The sequence below is a fragment of the Nycticebus coucang genome, chromosome 11, assembly GCF_027406575.1.
Source record: "Nycticebus coucang isolate mNycCou1 chromosome 11, mNycCou1.pri, whole genome shotgun sequence".
Classification (NCBI taxonomy): domain Eukaryota; kingdom Metazoa; phylum Chordata; class Mammalia; order Primates; family Lorisidae; genus Nycticebus; species Nycticebus coucang.
The window spans coordinates 44,627,997-44,652,838 of record NC_069790.1 but is presented as its reverse complement, the minus strand read 5'-3'; the positions used below and the strand labels follow the sequence as shown (position 1 = coordinate 44,652,838).

The window sequence follows — 24,842 nt, the reverse complement described above, 5'->3', positions numbered from 1 at the left end:
CTGGCCCCTTTCTACCTAAGATAATCCCTTTAGTAATAGGCTACTGGGCCGCACCTCAGTATTTTCTTAGTGTTCCAACGTACTCCTTTCACTCTTTCTAAAACCAGGCTGCGAATTTTCAAATCTTTTCACTCTGCTTTCCTTTTAATTATGAATCCCATCTGTGTTCTATTTCTTTTGCTCTAGTGTCATACTGTCTGTAGTTTAAAGTTGTCAGGTAGCAGCCTGATGCCTTGCTGCTTATATTTTTTTTCCACCAGTTATCCTAGTTCATCACTCTTTAAGTTCTGCATTTCATTAAGTCCTAAAACATTCTGCCAAGTTCCTTACTACTTTATTGCTACTTTACAATAAGTATGGTTTTTATTCCCATTTCCAATCTTTTTTCTCTTGTCTAAGACTTCCTAGGAGTGTCCTTTACTCTCCATATGTCTACGAATATTTTTGTCATGTACACTTAATAGTCAGAGACTTTCCCTGCAGCTCTGCTTTTCTTCCGAGCCCTCATCATAATACCTAAATGCTTTATTCATAGCAAACTAGGCTGTTACTAGCTTGCTCCTCCAAATTCTTCCTGCCTCCATTCATTACCGATTTTCAAAGCTTCTTTTACACTTTCAGATATTTGTTATAGAAACAGCCTTATTTCATGCTACCAATTATTTTTGTTTTATTTCATTTTATGCTGCTATAACACAATACCATTGACTGTATTTCATAAAGAAAAGAAGCCTACTTTCTGGAGGCTAGGAAATCTAAGAGCATGGTCATCTTCTGATGGAAGACAGCAGATGAAAGTGTGAAAGGGCTCTTGATTGTAGGAGATAGAAAATTGATCTACTTATTTTTTTCTGCGGAGGCTACTCCCAAAGTAACTAATCTACTCCTGCAATAAGAGCAACATTCCATTTGTGAGCACAGCCCTCATGACCTGATCACCTCTTAAAAGTCTCACATCTTGGGCTCGGTGCCTGTAGCTCAGTGGTTACGGTGCTGGCCGCATACACCTACACTGAGGCTGACGGGTTCGAGCTGGGCTGGGCCTTCTAAACAACAACAACTGCAACAACAACAACAAAAAAAAAAACAGTTGGGTGTTGTGGTGGGCACCTGCAGTCCCAGCTATTTGGGAGGCCTAGGCAAAAGAATCATTTAAGCCCAAGAGTTTGAGGTTGCTGTGAGCTGTGACGCCACGACACTCTACCAAGAGTGACATAGTGAGACCGTGTCTCAAAAACGTCTTACATCTTAATCTGTAACCATGGCAATTAAATTCCAATGTGACTTTTGGAGGGGACATACAAATCACAGTAAGTCCCAACTCCTGACTTGTTCAAAGTTCATTAGAGAGTTTTTACTTTCCCTCTCCAAGGAGGTATTGCCTGGATACTAACATTTCTTGCTAAGTGTAGGGAGTTCTTTGACATAACATTTCAAGCAATTGTTATTTTAATGCTCACATTTGATTCCTACTTCCCATTTGTATCTACTGAGATTCTTTAGGGATACACCTGCTTGGTCCTGAGCTAAAACCCCGACTGTTCACACTCTTTGCTGGGCCCTATACAGAACTGCTTGACGGGGCACTACTCGCCTATAAATTAGCCTTCTAATTTCTAGAAAGCTTCTATCTTTCCAATCATTTCTCTTCTCTTCTACACTTTGTGATAGTTATGTACCTTTTATTCCATTACTTTCAATGAAATAAGTTTTTAGGAGGGAGAGGATGTAGGCTTGCAGAGCCAGTATGTTATCTGGAATTGGAGCTCTCTTTTGTTTTTTCTTTAATTGTAATATTCACTGTAATAGACCATTTCAGGAATTTTAGAAATATCTGTTTAGATGGTAGTGGCTTTGCTTTGATTTACTTTTTTCAGTTGTAGTATGTACAGCTCCTGAGAAAGCAAGCAAGAAACGTTTACTTCCATTAAAGTGGATGTTGTAGAACACAGAGCTTTCCACAGCTTCTGTGAGCGTTGTCAATTAAACTTAGAATTGGTTTTATAGAGAAAAATGTATGTTGTGCACTCATGTGCATAGCAGCGCTATTCACAGGAGCCAGAATGTGGAAGCAGCCCAAGTGTCCACTGACCAATCAAAGGATAAACAAAATGTGGTATCAACAGGGAATGGAATATTATTCAGCTTCACACAGAAGGGAAATTCTGACACATGCTACCAACATGCATGAATCTCGAAAACATTGTATTAAGTGAAATAAGCCAGTCTGGAAAGGACAAATAGTCTATGATTCAACTTCTGTGAGATGTGTAGAACTGTCAAATGAAACAGAAAGTGGAATGATGGGGCGGCGCCTGTGGCTCAAAGGAGTAGGGCTCCAGCCTCATACTGGAAGTGGCGGATTCAAACACAGCCCCGGCCAAAAACTGCAAAAAAAAAAAAGAAAGTGGAATGATGGTTTCTTTGGGTTAGGGGGAAGGGAAGATGGGGAGTTAATGATAATGGGTGCAGCATTTAACTTTAGGAAGACGGATAATTTCTGCAGATCTATGGAGGCATTGGTTACACCAATAACATAAATATAGATAATACCACAGACTGTGCACTTAAAAATGCTTAAAATGGTAAAGTTTATGTTAGGTATATATAACCAGAATAAAAGGTTAGTGAAAACATATTAGAGAAGACATCTCTTTTGTTGAAATGTAGGTTTTAATTTTTTCTTTTTTATCATAAGGGCATACATTAGCAATTGAGGAGTATTCGGCCTTTGTATTTCTGTTATGTTCTCTTTATATATTTTTTCTGGCTCCTTCTTTACTTAGAGAAAATAAAATGTTCTCATCTCTAAAACCCACACAGTTGGAAGAAGCTCCAAGGAAATGGGCTTTAACTAACTTACCCTGCCCCCCTCCCCATCCACTCTGCATGGTGAACAGAACAACAGACCAGCTGTTTAAAGTTTTTAACGTGTCATTTTTTTTATTACCTGTTATAATACTCTGATACTTCAATCTACAATATAAAAAAATGTAAATTTTATACTCTATATGAATCACTTGAAAAAAGCTGACTATTTTATCCACTACGTTTTTACTTAAACAACTTCTTTTATTTTTATTGATTTATTTTGCCTATATATTGTTCTTGGCATTAAGTTCAGTAATATGTAAGATTCTAGATACAAACAATTGTGGTACTCCTTCACATTCTTAAATTTAACTGCCAATTGACTTTTAGAAAATTGCTTTACCTAAGGCTCAGTTTCCTCAACTATAAAATGAAGATAATAACTACTTATAAGAATTATCGTGAAGGTTTATTGAATGAATACACGTGGCTATTTAAAACCAAATGGCAGTTACATTGAGAAAACTAGGCCCTTTAGCATTAAGTAGTTGTACTCATATAAACTAAAAACTTACATAAAGTAAATTATTTTAATGCCATGAGTGGCTAAACAGAAGCAACATAGGATTTTTATAATTTCAGTTTATTAAACTCATAAAATTAGATAACTGCCTATTTATAAGCACAGTTTTGATTGTCATTGTTAAGCATATTTTAATTAGGCATAAAAACTCAGCATGTTTTAATAAATTATTAAAAATATTCTTAAAAACAACACCTTTTGAATTTGAATTTTTAAAGCGTTAAAAGAAATTCAAGTGGTACCTCGCTTTGGAAAAAAAAAAAGCAAAAAATGAAAGTTAGGAAGGAAAGAAGAAAGGAAGGAAGCAAAGAAGGAAATTTATTTACAGGAATCATGAGAGCTCCTTATTTCACAAGTCCCTTTTCTACTATGTAACGCTGGCATTGATAACAAAGTAAAAACTGATTCTTTTATGTTCTTTCAGAATATAAACAAAAATGTTAGGTATATTGTTGAATTTCCTAAAAGATATCTTTCATGTTATAATACAGCCAACTTTGCCATTTTTAAAAAATGCCTCCAAAAAGGTCATCACCTTATTACTGTCATTCTTCAGTGCTCCATTTTGATTAAATATTGACTAATTTTATTTGTTTTTCTTCCACAGTGATAAATATAAACTAAGAGGCATGATACACCTAAATTAGAAAATCTAAGATAATTGTTTTACTGGCCTTTCCATTTGCTGGCTTGGTTTTGACAGTAAATACATTAGGTACTTGGTTAAGTTCCAACTTCATGGTATTTTATTAAAAAATGCTATTTATAAATATATTTATATTTCTGGTAGGTAAATGAGTGAGGCTTAGGGTTCCTGAACATGCTCCACATCTCCTAAACCATGGAGGCTTACTCTGTACGGTCAGGATGAGCAGACTAGAGTAAGTGTAGTGGTAGTTCTGTCAAAAAGGACCGTGGGGCATCCCAAGGAGACAGCTGTGCTCATGGAAGCCAAGTGTGAACTCCAAGAGTGAAGGCAAATGATTTTTCTGAAACTTAATCACAGCCAGCCCTAGAAAAATCTATTCTAAGAGTGCAGTCCAAAAGGCTGACTCCCTAAGACAATGAACAAAAGGTGATTAGTGAAACCCACAATCTATAAAGAATATGTCTCTTGTGTTTTATAAGAATTAAGGTAAGAGATTATAGGTGCTACTGCACTTACTAGATTGGCCTAGACTAAAAATTAAAATTAATTAAGAATTGTTTAACAGTTTGTGTCTTTCTTTTTTTTTGACAGAGTCTCACTATGTCACCCTTGGTAGAGTGCTGTGGCATCACAGCTCACAGCAATCTCAAACTCTTGAACTTAAGCAATTCTCTTGCCTCAGCCTCCCAAGCAGCTGGGACTACAGGTGCCCCCCACCACGTCCGGCTTTTTTTTTTGTTGTTGTTGTTGCAATGGTCATTGTTGTTTAGCAGGCCTAGGCCAGGGTTGAACCTGCCACCCTTGTGGCAGCCCCCTCCTCACGGAGCACAGGCATTGAGTCTGTTATACTGTCTATCTAGTCCTCTAAGTATAGCTCTGTCCCACATGATTTTTAAAACTTGGTATTCTGAAATTTAATTATCGTCATACACAAGCTATTTGGTAAGCAGGATGTCTAGTTGCAAATGCCGTTTACTATCAGAAACTTACGCATAAAGCACATCTGTAAACATTTGACAGGTATATGTGGATATAAATATTCTTATCACTTCAATGCCTTGGCCACTGCAGCTGAGGAGTCTCCCCTTTATTGGAAAAAATCTATTCTAAGGCTAGTTATTATGTCACTAATATTCTGTTGCTAAGAAGACACTTTATAAAGCTTTCTTCATGAGTTCCAGAAAGCATTTGGCTCCCAACAATACAAAGGACCATTGCAAGCATTTTTGGTTTGGTCAGTTTTGATTGAATGCAGATTGCAGGATTGTTTTGCTAGACCACATTATTCTTTCAAATGTTTCTTCAGTAGTCCCATATTACTTTTCTAATGGTAATCATTTGGCTTTCCAGAGCCCTTTTGGCTCCTAATGTTTTACAGTGAGTTTACTCTGCATTCATCTCTGTCTTCATTTGCTTCTCTTTGGGGTGAGAGGAGGCCTATGGTTCCTAGTCTTTCACGTGGGTGCCTCAAAAAATGGCTGCCGGAATGAAAAGAAATACCTGAGAACTACCCAGCCTAGGCTCTTTAGAGGGCGATGTGCAAAGCAGCACATGTCCTCGTGTCCTATAGTAACAGAAGGAAAGCTTTTCTAAGAGTATGCTTTCTATTTTATTGCCGCATAAAAATTTTTTTTAATATAAATGTTATGGCTCTTTGACTTCTTATATAACACAAAAGGTAAACAGAAGGTTAGGCAATACAGTTGGATGTTTGGGACTAACCAGCTTCCAGTTTTTCTTTCATTGTCTGCCACCTCCGCCCCCACATGCTTCCTACTCACTCACTTGTGGTGGTCCAGGGTGCACTCTGCAGATGTCTCTCCCACACAATGGAAACACTCCCTAATGTCTCTGTACACTTCCAGGCTTGGCTCATATGGGAAAAGAAAAATTGGAGCAAAAGAATGAATTTCTGGATTAGTCTCATTTCCTTTTGTGCCTTTCAAAAGTGCTGAAATAGAGAAGAAGATTAATTTGGACCTATTCACCTTTCCCACACTGCTAGCCATGTAAGCAGTTTATAAAGTGATTTTCTTTGTGATTAAAAGAGAGTAAATAAATAAGTAAACCTTATCGTGCAACCTTCTAGAAGTCTCAAGGTAGCTATTCTATATAAGAAAAGTTAATATACAATTGTGTTTAAGTTTTATTCTTTTAAATTAAGTTATTGTATGTTTTCCTTTGGTTCATTCTACTTAAAGCTAGAACTGAAAGACTTGGGACAAGACCCCCCACTCTGTCCTGGGCTACTGTGACCCCCAATCAACCTCAAGAGGCGACACTTGATGCAATCAGCCCGAGGTTTTTTTATTCCAGCATGCTGGGGCCTAACTCATGACTCTCTCAGGAGCAGAGGAGTTAAGCCCCGAACAGCAGATTTTACAAGCTTATAAAGGCAAAAACCACAAAGTAGGCAGGAGTAGCAGACATAGCAGGGGCTTTAACCATGAAGTAGGGAGGGGGAGCAGACATAGCAGGGGCTTTCTAGATAAGAAGAACTCTGGTTCATTACTCAACTGTCTTAAGACAAGATTAATAGTTAAACATTTGCTTAACAGTTAAACATTTGCTTAGCCCTTTTATCTGCTTCAGCTCGGGGCTATCTCCTGGAACAGTTACAAAAGGTCACATTCTCATAGTAGGGGGTGAGAGGTGGTCACATTCTCATGGTAATACTTTCTTTCAGAACACTGTATCCAGAAATATTCAAACAATTTCATTAAGAGACATTCTTCCTTGTTTATGCAATGGAATATTGTTGTGAACCAGTGGGTGAAGGGGAGCAAACCAGAGTGGAATTGGTGAGGAATGAGGAAAATACAGCACAAGAGAAGACACAGAAATAAAGGATGGGATCGGGAGGACTGACTGAGCTGATGGCTGCAGCCAGCGCTAAAGCTCATAATCAGCTTTATTTTATAGTATCTGTACAGAGATGTCCAGGGGGGAGTAGCACAGACATGTGGGGAAATAGTATAAACAAAAGACACAATTTTGGTCTTACGGTACAATTGGAAAATATAAATGACTTTAATAAAGAAAAATCATCTTGTTAATGGTTTCTACTCAACTTCATTAACATACAACAAGAAGTAAGAAGGGTAATATCAGGAGGATCTCAGCATAGTTGACAAAACAAAGGAAGAACTAAGTGACTTAGTAGTTTCTACTCAGCTTCATTAACATGTTACAAGAAGTAGAAAGGCAAAGATCACAAGGGTCTCTGCATAGTTAACTGGACAAAGAAAAAGCTATGTGACTTCTGGCAGAGGGAGCCTGAAGAAAGGAATATGGCTGTTTTGGGAAAGAAGGAGAAGCAGTTGGGGGTTCACTCCCTGAATGTTCCAGAGGCTGTGGGCACCCTGCCAGTCTCACAGAATATAGGATCAGTGTGCTGAAAAACACAGGACTCATAAATAACAAAAGTAAATACGGTTTTCATGTCCTCCATTTCTCTCCCTCAACCCCCTAGAGAGCCATGTCTTTGAGCTTGGATGACATCTTGAACAGCGTCCACATTTTACCTGATTACTCTTGGATTATTAAACTCCTTTATCATATATTCATAAAAATATTCTCAGTTCAGAAATGAATATGCCAAAGTCCATGTTTGAAAAGCAAACCTCACCATAGTTTCTCCTTCTCTAGCACCACCCCATCCTCAACAGGGTGTGAGTGTACTATGCACAGCAAGTTTTGCTTTGGTTCCTCTTTACTCTGTCCCATCGTCTCTTTTTCCTGAAATCTGAGTGTAGTCAAGGTGGAAGTAGAGAGGAGGAGAAGAAAGGGGCTTCCTGACTACCTCTGACTTCAAACTGTCTCCCCCTGATGCTGGTGCTGTTTAAAGCTCCTTGCTCCTCAGGACAAGTATTACTTCCCTGCCAGCTGCTGCCCCTGGCTCCCTCCTCACACCAGAATCTCAGCTTTCCATCTTCTGAGGCTAAGAGACACTTGCCTTTGCAGGTGTTTTCTGCCACACGCACTGATATCTTTTAGAAACTTAAAATGAGATCCATTGCCATGAATGATGTTACTTCCCAAATGCAGCCACTGGCCACTTGGCTACTCCGGTATGGATCAAAGAGAAATTCTCTAAGACAAGATACAAACTTTAACAGATAAATAGAGTATTGGACTCTCTGAAGCCCCAGTTACCAAAGTTGAGCTAATAGAAAGGAAGACTCCCCCACCATCTCACTGTGGAGGGAAGGCCAAACAGAATTCCACATCACCCAGCCTTCTACAACAATTCTCTTTCCCATCCTTGTCTTCCAAATTCATAAATTTCACCTTTTGTGTGAGGAATCAAGGGACTTAGCATTAATTTCATTTCATTTCATTTTTAATTTTTTTTATTTTTTTGAGGCAGAGTCTTACTTTCTCATCCTCCATAGAGTGCTATGGTGTCACAGCTCACAGCAACATCAAACTCTTGGGCTCAAGTAAACTTCTTGCCTCAACTTCCCAAGTAGCTGGGACCACAGGCACCCACCGCAACACCCAGCTATTTTTAGAAATTGGGATATCACTCTTGCTCATGGTGGCTCAAACTCCTGAGCTCAAGCAATACCCACCTCAGCCTCCCAGAGTGGTAGGATTATAGGTGTGAGTCACCCACCTGGCCCCCTTAGCATTAATTTTAGACAGCGTATCCACCTTATGGTTTTCTATAATCCCACTCTGGAATTTGCCTAGAGATTCAGGTAAATCTGAGACTCAAAGAATTTCAGTTTTTCCTTGGACTGTCAGTTATCTAGATTTGATAATATTAAAAATCAAAAGAGGAAGAACAATTATTCTTGATACATATTCACTACTGTCATCAGTTTCTTGGTCACTTCTGTCTCTAATAGCAGGTCAGTGGTATTTTTCTGAAAATGTTTTAAGTATGACTTAACTATTTTGAATTTTCTCATAAAATGACTTGTATTCTTATTCAACGTTTTATCTTTTGGCTAATACCGTTTGAAAATGCTAACATATACAATTGACTCTTCTCTGTACAACACTTCTAATAGTGAAAATACTGTCTTTACAAGTACCTAATAAGTTCGTTGCCTAATAAGTTTAGAAAAAAAGTAGATTTTTGATTTTTTTTTTTTTTGAGACAATGAGAGGTTCACTCCCTTCCTAGGTAGAGTGCCATGGTGTCATCATAACTCACAAAAACCTTAAACTCTTGGGCTCAAGAGATACTCTTGCCTCGGCCTCCCAAGAAGCTGGAACTACCAGCATGAGCCATCACACCCTCACACCCAGCCAGTTTTTCTATTTTTAGTATGGATGGGGGTTTCACTATTGCTCAGGCTGGTCTCAAACTCCTGAGCTCAGGAGATCCACCTCCTTTGGCCTCCTAGAGTGCTAGGATTACAGGTGTGAGCCACTGTACTTGGCTTCTTAAAGAAGCTGCAAATAAGTTCAACAATTGTCACAGATCTTGTATTTTTACCTACATTCAGAATAACTGTCTTTGAAACTATTTTACAAAACAAAATTTATCAAGTAGTTTATCTTTGTTACATTTCATTTTTTTCACCAAATTTAGAATCTGTGTGATTGTAGGATTTTCTGATGCTCTTCTTTTTTTTGGTGTACAATGTAAATTTACCCCTTTAAAAATGGAAGATTGTATCTTTTTAAATCTGCATAAAGCAAAATATTCTCAAGCTTAATTACAGGATGTTAAAATTATATCTCTCTTGAGGTTGAATTGTTACTGTTTAATTTCTTTAGTCCTTTCCTACTTCTACTATCATAGGAAGAAATTTTAGTATTTTCCTGTGTGCAAGCTTTGTTTTCAGTAAATAGAATTTTCTAACAGCATTAGGAATTGTACTTTTGTCAGTATTTATTGATATTTGTCTAAGCATTTTTGACTGTCTTAAACAGAATGCAAGCAAATTTAGCTGACTCTATCATAAAGTTCAAGATTGTTGGAAAGTATGGATTTGGTTTATAAAATCCCTCTTCAAAGGCTCACACATTTCTGAAATCTGTTTAATGTCTGGCAGAAAATCATGTTGTCATGTTGATGTATCCTTTTGTATTTAACATTATTTTCACAACAAACAAAGTTGTAGATACCTTGTGCCTCTGTATGTATAAAGTATTAAAGTTTTGATAATATACCATTTGAATACTATTATTAATTTTATTTCTAACACAGATGATTTCAAGCAATTCCTCTGATGTTTCTCAATTTAGAAAGAACACTGGCACCACACTAATCTACCAATATTTTCGGTTCATAACATCACCATAGCATAAAAATAATTTAACACCAGTGTTAAAGTTTTCAGCTGATACAGTGGTTTGAGATGTTTCACATTTGATACAGTAGGCTATTAAAAAATTGCTTAAATCCCATGAATTGGATGAAAATATTGATCTGCGCTTGATTTTCCATTTGGAACACAGGATGGCACAGAGATAAAACAGGTGTCTGTTAGCTGATGGCAAAGTATTTCAGCTATGGAGCTAATGTGTTCATAGTTAGCTCTTCACTTTCTGTATACAAGAAAAATGTAATAGTTAAATAAGCGAAATAATCTTAAAAGAGTCTTTTAATCTGAATAAAGTTGAGTTTTTGAAAGTGCATATATATATATATATATATATATATATATATATATATGCCTTCTGTAGTTGCATGTGTTAAATTCTCCCTCAGAGCTTGGTTTTCTTTGGGCAGCAGTTTTCAACCCGTGGGTTGTGACCCCTTTGGGGATCGAACAACCCTTTCACAGGGGTCGCCTAAATACATTCTGATATCAGATATTTCATTATGATTCATAACAGTAGCAAAATTACAGTTATGAAGTAGCAATGAAAATAATTGTATGGTTGGGGGTCACCACAACATGAGGAACTGTATTAAAGGGTCACGGCCTTAGGAAGGTGGAGAACCACTGTCTTAAGGTGAATACAGTCTTTTGAAATAGATGGTGATGGTGCTTCAGCACATTTATTTCTTCTGGTTTTTGTGTCTATCCCCTAACCTATGAATAATATACGTGGATAAACATTTTATGGACATTATATGTTTAGAACAAAATCTCTTGGAAAACCATTCAATACTTAATCTACTAAATTTGTAGTTGTTGACTGGGGGTAGGGTGGGCAGCCACTGATGCAAACTGACAGTCTGATGATCTTATGCACCTTGCAGCCTATGCGTAGGACAAGGCAAGTCTTCCTAATGTGACCTGTGGCAGGCGGGGCCATTGTTAGATGACATCCAACACCTCCTGTCTAGAAGGAATTAGCTATCCTTAGACATGGATTTGTCTTGCAAACATCATTTTACCAGTGAGCTAAAATGCATGATGTGTACTGTGTCTGAATGGGGATGTTCTAGTTGCATTTGGCTGGATAGGGTGAGGATAGGATAGAAACCATCATATAGGGACATCTCCTACATTTAACTTTTGCTAAAGGGAGTGCTCTCCTCACTGGGCATACTTCTACTAGAGACCTTAGAAGAAGCTGGCAGTACAAAATAAGGGTCTACCAAACCTAACTCACTTACTAATCCTTCAGTAATAATGAAAAAATCAGACAAACACAAACAGGACCTACAGTGAGAAGATTTTTTGACCACATCTCCTTTGCCTGCTCCATCTTCATCCATTCCCACTCTTGCTGATACTTACATACTTCTTAAATGTTCACGCTCAGTTTCTTTAAAATCATATGCAAAATAATCTCATGGTAAACTGCATCTTTTGATGGCCTATCTAAATAACCACACTTATTTAATCAGTGTCATCCCTTTTACTTAGTTGAAATGTTTGCTGTCAAAACAACATTCTTTCACCCTGTGCATCTTTCTTGCGTATTTCTGAAATTTGCGAGGGGGGCCTAGAAAGAATTAATCTTTCATTCTAGATTGGCAATAGCTTCTGTGCTTTATCACTAGTAGAGTTTTGAAAAGTACAGTTTCCCTGTCAGCACATCAATGGTACTAAATTCAAAGTTCCAACCAGGCATTTCCATGTTTGAAAAGATACACAGGGCATCCTGATATGCAAAGACAAAGGCTGCTTCTTGCTGGTCTTTAGTGTAACCTAAAGTGAATTTATTGCTGCTAAAGCGAGAAAGAACATGACCCAGGAATAAACTTATAATTCCTGTAGAAATTATTACTCGCACGATGTCAGATCTGTGGTGTTTTAAAAAGAAAACACAGTCCCCAAGAGAAGACCATCAGTGGTTATTTTGCTATTTTTTTCCTAACTGTATTTTGCAGAGGAAACAGTTTATGTTGTTATGATATTGAAAAGAAAGTGTAGCGGTTCTAAGTGAAATTTGAGAAAATATTCTACTAATGAGCAGAGTATTGTCTGTTCATTTTCATTCAGTGAGGCAGGCTAAGATGGCAACCAGCCTGTGTCCATAGAGTTGCTGAGAATCACAGTATTCAAATGTGTTAAGATTCTAAAAGCCAAACTAGTCTTTGTGTTTTGTGTCTTACCTTGGGTTTCTGGAGATTATAAACATGAGAAAATAAGGGACATTAAATGGGAGTTTATTAACTACGATTGCTATCCCTAATATACCCCATTACTGTACACCGTGATATATACCATACATTAAATAATTCCATTCAACTGCTCGATTGCAGATTCCACACTGAATGATGGAATTAGATATTAATAGTAAAGTGACATTTGAGAAGCTCTTATAAAGGATAATGTAAGCTGTTAATGTTAAATATAACAAGGATTCATATACTTTAGTGAACAACGGACATCTGATACAGAATTGGAATGCACATATTACTGAGTGTCATGGGCCGAGATGATTAGATTATGTTTTACAGACATGACTCTAAGGAATGAAGTGAGGAGGAAGTAAACGATACAACAAATGGAGCCAAACTGTGGGACAATTCTAGAGACAGATGACACGTTAAATACAGTATTAGGTTTTTATCAAGAATATGGCAAAGCTATAAATAAACCTAGGGCATAATCACTCTTAGAAGGTTTAGATGTATCTGAGAACTTTATTCTGGAGTATCAAATTGAATAGGAAATACTCTGAACTTAAACTCATGGGCCTGTATTTCTAAAGACTTGCTGTGGAAATCTGACATTATGGAATGAAGAAATATCATGGATTTTGATATAGAACTTTAGAGAGTTCAAATATTTTTCTTTTTAGCTACATAATATGCTTCATGGGCCTCTGCAAGTTATTTAACATCTCTCGTACTCTGAATTTTCTTCTGTAAACTGGTGTTAACAGCAGTTATCCATGTGATTTTAGAGGCTAACTTAATAATGCTTCTAGGGTACTACTCAATAAACACATTCTCCTTTCCTCTTTTTCGTCACAGATTGTAGTAGACTAGGAAAACTATCTTCATAATTAATTGCAAAGTCAGTTGTATGTCTCCATTAGAAGGGGTGGGTAATTAAAAAAGCCTATTTTTAGTGCTTGAGGAAAAAAAAAAAAGAGAGAGAGAGAGTCTACCCAGTAAGCACAAATTACATGGCATTGCTCAAGATCAATTTCCAACATGAAAGATAGCTACATCGCCTGTCATCCTGTATTAGTGTTCTGCAAGAGAAAACTAGACTGGAAAATTAGCAAGGTTGAAGGTGAAGAATAAGGTGCACGGCTAAATGCAGAGGCCCTGAGACACTACCTAGCAGGGAATATTCTACTCCCTGGAAATCTGTAGCTTGAAATGTCTGTTTTTCTGATAGAAAACCATTAACAATCGTAAGGAGGGAAGGCATGAGAGAAAAGAGAGCATGAATAAATTGGAGTTTACTCAAAGAAAACTGAACTTCACGGGGAAAGGATCGCTTATTATTTTCCGAACTATTTATTTCTGTTGTTAAACTCAGCAAATCAAAAAAAAGTGCACATGTATTAGTGCATGTATACATATTCACACCTTCCTGCTGGGACACCATTGAACTCTTTTATGATGCAGTAAAAACCTATATAAAGATCTGCAAACTGTCTCTTTCCTTTGTCATTACTGCATGATGTGACTTCGAGTGTAGAACCTGGGTCTTCACAACTTTTATGCTGAGAGTTTAGCAATTCAAGCCAGCAGAGGGCTCCCTGCTGTAACATGATTTTGTACATGGAAGTCCAGCAATTGTTGCTGAGGGGCAAAGGTAGGTTTTAATATTTGTTATGAGTTTAAGTATTTGCTCTTGCTCTATGTTACCTTAACAAAAAAATAAATGAAGCAAAGCCAAACCCACTTATGATGCTTAATACAATTCATTAATGTTGCTATTATGCAAAATTTAATTTTGCCAAGCTATTTTTGACTGAAAAATAAATTTGCTTCAATTCTGTGTCATGAGTGTATGCCAACACCTGGAGGCTGATTATTTTAATAGTTCCATATTTTGCTCTATTCAATGCTTCACTAACATACTTATTAAATGAAGTTAACTAATAGATCTGTCTCTTGAACCCAGTGGTGAATATAGGCAAGGCTCGTTGAAGAACAGCATTCAATTTTTTAGTACTTATAATTTTTATTATTTAAATTGTAACCTGAAATCTAAGAAATGTTGGGACTGGAGAAGTACAAAACTTTTTTTTTCAACTTTTTCCTGTTCTCCTCCTTTGACTTTATCCTGCTTATCACTGTCAGTTCCCTCCTAATGAAACACTGGGCAGATACTTCACAATCCCAATATTAAAAAAAACACTTAATGCCTTGGGCAATATTATTTACAGAGTTTTATTAACATCATTGTGACAATTTTAAATAACACAGAATTATCTCATGCTCTACAGTCTAGCAAAATAAATTGACCAAATATATTAGACATATGTATCACAAACCTGTTTAACAAACTAGTTCTGACAAATTCCATTTATCTTCATTTCAGTGATGTCTTTTTCTGTAATGAAGTTCCTTAGCTTCTGTGGTGTGCAAAGGTAAAAGTGGTGTTAAGCAGACAACCAGTGTAACACATTTTTATTCCTACACATATTGATCCAGGCACAATTTTATAAGACATCAAAAGAAACGCTGCCAAATCAATGCAAAGGCAATATTCATTTTTTTTTTTACTGTTTTTAAGTTTTCTTCCTCAATTTCCTTATTATCTTAGGTGCTACATGAATATAAAACATTTTTATATTTCAGATTATTTGTTTTTCAACTACAGCAATAAAAGAAAGTGACTGCAACTGACTTTAATCATAATAAGAAATAACAAATGTTAAAAGCAAACAAGAGTAGATAAGGACATTTACTTTTCATTAACAAATCATTCGCATAAACATTATGTATGATAATTTTATTTCCTTATCCACCAATAATATATTGTGCAAAAAATAATTAAAAAAAGAGAATTATATACAAACTTAGTCGATTTCCAAGAACCAGAAGTAAGTTGTTTCATGCTTCTAACTCCCCAGAAAGCAATGCAAATGGAAAAGAAGATCTGAAGAAACAAAACATAAAGACAAAATACAAAAATGAATTAATATTTTTGTTCAACTGCGCTAAAAATATCTTCCTAAGAAAAATGAATATAAACATTTCAGGCAGTTAAATTATGTAAATTTGATCTAAAACTTTATCACGGATAGAATTTAGACAATTTAATTTAAAACATGTAATATGAAGACAGGAGTGAGAATAAAAAGTTTGGTTTCTGTGGCTTTTTGCTGATATTCACAAATCTAGATAATTTCAGGGATGGGGTTACGTAAAGTTGATATTCAGTGAAGTGGAGCTTTCTTCTGACATTTGGGGATACCACATTTGGCTATATGAAGTGATCTCATTGCTTATATAGTTTAAGAAACCTTTGGAATAGTAGAATTTATAACATTGTTAAAGAATCATTCCAGATAATATGATCCAGCCTAATATGAATTTCACCCAATATGAATTAAATTCTACACACAGCTGCTGATTTACCTTTTCATTCTTTTGATCTTACGAGGTGTAAAATTGTAACTGCAAATTCTCTTTAAGGTTGAAGACATAACTAAATCATATTAAGCAGCTTCAAGAGTGCATTGAGTTTGCTCTATCCAGGCATTGGTCAGTGATCTTTACACCAGCAGTTTTTCCCTAAGCAGATCCTTTCCTTGATCTTACTTATGCACTAATAATTAAGCCAGAGCATTGTTTTCTGAGCTCCATTAGATGGGTGATCATATGAATGATGATGAAGAGAGTGATGCCCATTTAGCCTGAGTTGTTGGAGTAGGTGTATAAGAATTTCTCCCTCTATTTTTCTTATTGTGCAAACTTCCTCTCCAAACTACTAATATTAAAATATGACCAGTTGTCTCTCCCCAGGAGGAAGATCACTATTCCTGGATGATTCATTAAAATATACAAAGAAACACATTTAAGTAATAAGATGAAGGCATGAGAGTAGTCTGGGGTGGGAGACTCTGGGGAAGCCAAATGCATGAACAGAAGCCAGCTATTAATTCACAGAAAATGCCCTGAATTGTGTTGATTTAACTATTAAAACCCGAATAAGGAAAAAAATATCAACACCACTAGAAAAAGAAACCCTTCCAAATTTGGATGTTTAGACTTATGAATGGGTTTTCCAGTTTCACATGACCCCCCTGGATGTTTCTAGAGAATTATTATCCTTCATATTAACTAGTCTGGTAGTTTTCTTCAAATTCATGCATTCCTTTCAGCCTATAACACCTACAATATGAAAAATAATACTAAAAATAAAATCAGCAGTTATATCGAAGCAGAAGTCAAGAATAATATTAACATTTTGGAATTGCCTCAGAAGTCAAACGCAATATATTTAAAAGCTGGTTTTGATTTTGTTTCTTTTGACTGTAATTCAAGAAAAATGACCTCATGGGATTTCTCCTGGTGGTACCAGGTAAAATAATACCATGATGGGGGTGGCGGGGAGTGGGGAGGTAACTGTGAAAGCCCCTAGGCTTGTGCAATGAATTGCATTTGTCTGTGAAGAAGGGTTAATGCTGACAGAGGGGCAGCTAAGAAGACCAATGGACAGAGATGACAAAACCACGGTATCATGGTAAATAGTTTAACTTAGATCCAGAATATTTAGCAAGTGATTTACAGGGACTTTGTATTGTGCAAGGTATCAAGATCTGAAATGTATTTGGCCATAGAAGTTTTTATTTGTTTTAAATCTGGTCTCTATGAAATGTATTTGGCCATAGAAGTTTTTATTGGTTTTAAATCTGGTCTCTATGGTCACAAGGATTATTTCCTGGGGTGGGGAGGAAGGCTGAGAATTAATTCAGTGAAACCTCAAAATTTATGTATAAATTTTTCTGAGTAGGTCACAATTCCCTGTTTTCCTGTTCTCCACTCCCCTAAACTATCTATACTTTCACCTTGATTCCCAGTAATATAATTTTGACCTAAAAAGCGAGTGGAAAGATTATAATTCCAGTTTATGCCTCTGTTGTTAATCCACCACTTTACAACTGAATCTGGAAAGATTTGAAACTCATTCAAGTCCTCTTTCCTCTAGCACACTCCCCTCACTAAATCACTAGGGTTTTCCTTTTTCCAATTCTCTAAAACTCTTTTCAGTTCCTGCAAAAAGAGCAATGTTGTGGTTTGGCGTTCCTTGTTTCTTTGTTTCAGGCTCCTGTGTATTGTACGATCCTTCCCATCGGATGCACAACTCATGAAGCATCCGATGAAGCATCCGGTCAGAAGCCAATTACAATAACAGGTGATGGAGACCTTTGGTTAGGCCAGCATGGTCCTAGGTGCCTTTGCTAGATTTTGATGTTTACTTCTTCCGACAAACCTTAGAGTATTAGTACTCAGTACGGTGATGAGACAATGGTAACTTAGAATGTATAAGGTTTTCCAAGGACTCACAAAACTACTAAATATCAGAGCTAGGATGAGGCTTGACCTTTATTTAGTGTCCCCTGAAAATCTGACTGCACAACATGGGAAGTCAGTTCAAAGAATATGAACATCCATAGTGAATTCATTTCCTTTTTTATAGTCATCGCCTGGATTTGCCTGGTTGTTTTTTTGAGTCAGTAACTGCTAGGTTTCCGAGACCTTTTCACAATCAATATTTTAAACATAAAGGTTGAGGTTTTATATATAATGAAATCCAGATTGGCAAAGGATCGCAGAAATTAAATAAAATAAATATGTCCTTCTAAAAATATGTATGACCCTGAAATAGTCTCCGATACATTAGAAAATATTTAATAGAAGAAAACAGATTTGCTTTTATATTTCCAAATATATGTGTTTATATATTATTTCTAATAGATTTAAATAGACATTATGTATATAATTTTAAGCTGGTAAATTCTTTAACACAAAGTCATTGTGACCACTTGAATATTGTTGTCATGCCATTTAGAATTTTTTCTTGTTCAACTGTTCCGTTGGATTTTTCATTAAGGGCTTTATTTCAGGTCCCCACTGATTAGATTAAGTGTGTCTGTTTAGATGATAGCTCATTAACACACCTTTCAATCTTGTTAAATGAAGACAGGAGAATTCCTTCTTAGGCTAGGGGAAGAATATATGGAAACCACTTTTTTTATAATCTATAAATAAGATGTTTCCAGATACATACAAACTCAATGCACACTTATTTTATCCTAGTTCTGAGCAAGTCCCATGATTTTAACAGCTGTATTCAAAATATGAAACAGAGGAAGTGCATTCTTAGTGTCAAGCCCTCCATATGCTAACACATCATTAGTGGCCCTTGTCTTCAGGCTATTTCCTTGACTTCCCAGGAACCTCAACTCTGATGCATGAACTTTGGCCTGTACAGATGCTCTCCATGTTTCCTCCAGGCCTTTCCAAAAAGTTCACCAATTGGCAGGTGGCTAATCTGATCATTAATCCGTATTACAGTGCCAATGGGAACTAATGTAGTATTCTGCTGCTCCTCTCAAATACGTCTCTGGTTTTTTGTTTGTTTATTTTGCTCTGTTTTGTAAGATAGCAGGGGTCTCACTATGTTGCTCTGGACTCAAATTCTTAGTCTCAAGAAATCCTCCTGCGTTGGCTTCCCACGTAGTTGGGACTAATTGGCATGTGCCACTCCATTCAGCTACATGTTTGCATTTTAAGAAGCCTTTTTCAGAATATCTCTAATGATGAGTAAACTAAGCATCAAATATAAAGGAGAGAATATAGGGCAGCGCCTGTGGCTCAGTCTGTAAGGCGCTGGCCCCATATACCGAGGGTGGCGGGTTCAAACCCAGCCCCGGCTGAACTGCAACCAAAAAATAGCTGGGCGTTGTGGCGGGCGCCTGTAGTCCCAGTTACTCGGGAGGCTGAGGCAAGAGAATCACTTAAGCCCAGGAGTTGGATGTTGCTGTGAGCTGTGTGAGGCCACGGCACTCTACCGAGGGCCATAAAGTGAGACTCTGTCTCTACAAAAAGAAAAAAAAAAAAAAGGAGAGAATATAGTATCAGAAGAGGTGTTTGTTGTGCATATGGCATATCCTCAAATTGCAAAGCTTCAAGTTACAAACAAACCCAGTGTATTGGTCTTACATCTCTAGACATATCTATCTCTGTAGGCTTTAATCCACCCATTGTATTTATTAGTAAATGACCTGCTATACAAAGAAAAACAAATATCATCTTGAGCAGAGGAAGGTTTCCAATTACAACTAGCTAGCAACATTTCACAGCCTCTATGGAGGTGATAAAATAAGAATTCCTAAATCACTTAAACTTTAGGTATAACTTAAAAGTAAAATTGAAGTTTTAAAATACTTGAATAAATATTTCCAAGAGAAATAAATCTCTGAATGGCTAAAATTCATTTTGATTCTCCAGCATGGGATTGATTGTCACAAATATTTATAGAAAAAGGTCCTTGAGACACACATATCTCATTTAATATTATGCCTGTCAGCAGCAGCAGAGAATTATACATATGTATATCCCTGAGTCACTAGTAAGTTGAATCAACCTACTAAACAAGCTAAGTCCCTCTGTTGAGAAATCATCTCACTTACTCTACCCTGATAAGGAAGGAATTTCAGTTATTTTAAATATGATAAATATGTTTAGTATTTTTGTGATGATTTCAGATTTAATAACATTATAAAATATTGAAAAATTATTACCATTTAGTCAATTGTATAAGTTTTGGCTAAATTTAAGTTTCTATACTGATTTCCTAAAATTTCCCTAAAATCATATACTAGCCCTAAATAGAAGAATATTATTGTCACCTAAAACTTATTTCTCTGACATCAATGAATTTTATAAAATTCCAGTTATTTTATGAAAGGATGTAATAGACTTTTTAACACAGTGTTTCATTTTTTTAGAGATGATCATTGTTTGCTGTACAGACAAGGACCCAAACAGAGATCAAACTTGACTTGCTACAAGATATCTCTATTTGTCATTAATGTAAGAAGACAAATAAGCACAAACACATCTAGAGTAGAAATTAGAGCCAAATGTACTGAAAGTCATTCTGAAATGAAAACATCTAAAAGATATTAGACAAAGATAGATTTTTTCCCAGAATTTTGCAACAACTCAAGTTTGACAAATAACAAGAGAAATTAAGAATTATTGATTTTACTTCTAGTATAACCTATATGTAACCAAAATATTTTGTCATATGCAGAAAAAGACAAAAGAAAATCCTAGAGAAATAATTTCTGAACAGTGCACTTAATACTTGGAAGTCTTTTTTTTTTTTTTTTGTATTTATTTCTATACTTTGGTCAAGAGAGAATATAAACAAGCCTATGTTTACTATGAGCTCTTATAAGGATTCATCACTACTTAAATTTTAAATCAAACAATATTTTTTATATTTGTTCATAAATACATTTTAAAGTCCTTAACTGAGGAAAAACAATACAAAAAGAAATTTCATGTGAATGCCCATATGATAACAATGCCTTCTTTGGAAAGAATAAATATTTTCTTAATCATTAAATACTACTGATATTGATTTTTAAATCAGATACTAAGTATTTTACAATCAATGTAAAAAAAATAAACACAAACATTACAACAAAGTTTTACCAGTTGAAGTTGAACTCTATAAACTGGAATATTACATATTCTACTATTTAATGGAGGCAAAGAACACTTAGAATAACAAAAAAATACCTGCTTAATCTACACGACAAATGCAGAATCTTTCACGTCAACTATTTCTTTACTTCCGTAAAGTTAAATATCTCTTCACTTCTAAAAGTTTAATCTGCGGAAGAGAGTGTGCAACCCTTTCAATAGTACTTTTGAAAACTACCCTGTTGTTCGTTCAGACCACATGTGAGCTCTAATGATAATGTTTGAAAACAACAAATATTACTAATAAGAGTAGAGATTATTTGGAGGTCTCCAGAACCCTCCTACTATTCAGTGCATATATTTAAAGACATTTGGCATGAATTAGCTAGCTACTGTGCATGCAAACCCATCTGGTTGAAATTGTACAAACCATAATTAACGTAAAGTGAAAATAGATGCTACATTTCTACAAAGCATCTGTGAATCTTTCATCTTTGAATTGGAAGATATGAATAAAGTGATTTTATAGATAGATGGCTTTAAAAATTTTCAGCATTGCCAAACCATGTTATAAGAGTATGGTAATCTGAGAATGTAAACTTAAAATTTACATTTGATTAACTACTAGATTCTTGCCTTGCCTCATTAACAATGCAGTATATTCTACTAACAGTATCTTCTACTTTCCTGAGAAATTTCTAAATATTTTGATAGACACACTCTTAATCTCCAGGACTCATTTTTTAATGACTTGACTTTTTAGAGATTTTTCTTCAACTACAGAAGAGAAATAATAAAGATACAGGCAGAGAGAGTTGCAACAAAGTCAAACTAACAAAGGACCAATTATCACCTGTAAGAAGAAATGGTAGGGTTGGGAAAATATATTTGTAAAAGTATATTTCATAGAAAATCTCTTTTTACACTAATATTGTTTCTCTTATACTTACCATGGAGCCTCAACACCTTTACTTTTTATAGTTGTTATAAGAAAATTAAGAAAAAACAAGCCAGGGCAATGGAAAACTTCTAACGATGGTCTATTATAGTTTTTAAAAGTTAGAAATAAGAGTTGATGAATGAAAAAGCATTTGAACATTACCTAGTTTGTCTCTGGGCTGAGTTTTTTTTCTTTTTTTAAATTAATGATGGACTAAATCATTCAAAGTAACCTGTGCTTTAATAATTATGACATAACTATTTTTGTGAAGTATAAGATAGTACAGTGAGCTGAAATTTTTATTAATTAAATTCTATGTCATACTCTCATTTTTCTGCAAGAAAGTTCTTGCTACAACCAGACATACAGTTTTCCTTTAATTTTCCTGAGTATGCCCACCATCAGCACAGAATTATTTGCCTCTTATCTGTTATGTTTTGAAATTGAAGATTTTTGAATAAAATGTTGTGGGAATAGTCATAACCCTTACGTGCCCTAACAGAACTCTCTCTAATGATGAGAAACATGACATTAAATCTACAATTCAAAGTTCTATCCCTTTTATATACTGTACCTCTAACGTTCAAACTCTAATACCTTTTATTTCTGACTATTAAAATTAAATGACTTTTAAACCAAATCTCTATTTCAGCAAAAATGATCAAGAAAATCATTCAGTCCTAATCTATGAAAGACCACTCTAAATGAGTGGCAGGGGCTCCCATCTCCATCCCAAATCCTATCACAACAGGACGCTGAGTTTCAGGGTATCTCAACCAGCAAAAGCATCTGGCATCTCTCTGATGTAAATAAAGAGTCTAAGACACGTCACATGAAAAAAAAAATTAACACTTGATGTCTGAAAACGTCAATGTGAAAGAGCATGTGTTTACAAACACAGAATACCACCCAACACTGCTTAGCCAGGATTTTGAGTGTGCTGTTAAAATGCTTTGTGTCTGTCTACTATCTAGGAAACAAAGAAGTTCTCAAAACTAAGTTCATTGGTAGGAGGAAAAAAATGCCATGTTTACAGAAATAATGATGATGTCCAGTTTTAAAAATAGTCTATCTTGGAAAGATATGTTTTGAAAAGATCCTTTTGTATTGTTTTTATTTGTGTCAAAGTCATGATCAGAGCCCTAGTAAATGGGATCCTCCCAAAGTAGAGGAATAGAAGGCCAACAGTCCACATCTGGCTTGCAGCTTGGGGGATTTCTCTCAGTGTTCAGCCAGAGATGGGACTGCCCAAATGGTCTCTTGCCTAAGTCCTGTGTCATAAACCGCTAGCCAGCCATGCCAGAAATGGACCCAAGGGTATACAGAGCCTTGGCTGATGGAAAACAATGACTGCATCCTAAGGAAGCCACAGCTGCCTTCCTGAGAGATACCCCAGATGCCTTAATTTTCCGTTACTTTCCAATTTTGACTACCTGTTCTGGCAACATTTCCAACAAAGGCAGAGGCGGGCAGCAGGCACCCAGCTGTTTTCAATAAGCCTTGGCAACACAGGTACTGATTATATAAACACTGCAAGCATATTTTCTAGGTTTCAAGCTATAAAAAAGGTGTGAGTCTGTACCAACACCCCACATGTCTTCTACTCTAAATTAATAAATGCTGCTGATGATGATAACTTTAATTATGAATGCAAAGAATATTAAAAAAATCATGACATCAAGTACTGCTGGGAAGGTGTTCAACTTATGCAGACTATTGGAAAGATGTTATATCTTGACATTCCAGGAGTGAGAAGATGTTTCTCTTCATGAAATAGATCAAAATGTGCCCTTAAATTGCTTGATTTCTCCTTTTACCCAAGACTCAGGCAAAAAACAATCAGATGTTGCATTTTCCATTTACATTACTATAACATATTTTTCTTTTCATTTACATGTATTCAAAAATATAATTCAAAAATCTTAATATGTATTAAAAAGTCCAGGTAAGTATATTAATAAAATAACACAAGGCCCCCTGTGTATATTAATTTTAGGTCCAAAAACCTAGTTAAAATGTTGATTTACACATTAAAAAGGATGGATTTTTTTCCACCTTAAAAAAATATGTCCACTTTTGGATTTGATATTTGAGAAATGAAATTTTAAATAAGTCAGTTGTTCTTAGAGGCCACAAATGAAGAGTATTTAAAAAAATATTTTTGTATTTTATATAATAGAGGGAATTTTTATTTAAATGTTGTAAGAAATGAATTGCAGCTTCAGTAATTTATGTTACCAGGTTACTATTCAATTTCTTATATAACAAGGCAATGCTGGTATCACAAATAACATATTATGTTTAATTTTATAACTTAAGATTCTCATTTATCTTTACCTAAATAATTCACGAAAATATCTGTGCGTAGGCCAATTCTCCTCAATATAGCTACTGTTTTTGTGATCTTTTGCTTTCCTCTAAGATTTTAGAATATATATATGTACATATAAAAAGGATTGTGGAATGTATTATTTGATCCATTGTTTTAAAGTAGACTTTTTCAAATAACAAATACTAATGAATTAAAGCACCTAAGAAATATTTTTCAAGTTGTTTTAGAAAAATGATTCTGAAAAAAGTAATCAACTGGTAATTCAAAAACAAAACTTTTATAGGAAATCAAAACATCATTGACAATAGGCAAAAAATGAATAGACAAAAAAATGATACATAAATATTATAATTACTGTTACTTGGGATATAAAATGACTAGTAAAACCACATAAATCCCAGAAAATTAATAAGAAAATTCGATGTCCCCAATTCATGAAAAATTATTTCACCTTGGGAGATCACTTGGACTTTAAGTTTTTGCATGTATAAAAAAGGCATAATACCTTTCCTGATTTTTATAGGATTATAG

At 35.5% G+C, this 24,842-nt stretch overlaps 1 protein-coding gene across 2 annotated transcripts in view; it reads right to left on the bottom strand.

Moving 5' to 3' along the window:
• Nucleotides 1–15,319: 15,319 nt before the first annotated feature.
• AGMO (alkylglycerol monooxygenase) overlaps nt 15,320–24,842 on the bottom strand; it is a 345,189-nt gene continuing 335,666 nt past the window's right edge. For both annotated transcript variants that reach the window (XM_053553827.1, XM_053553824.1), the window contains one exon: nt 15,320–15,472. Coding sequence is in view for 1 of the 2 variants with exons in the window: in XM_053553824.1 (XP_053409799.1) it covers nt 15,326–15,472 (147 nt within the window). In the remaining variant the exon portion in view is untranslated. The remainder of the gene's footprint in view (nt 15,473–24,842) is intronic.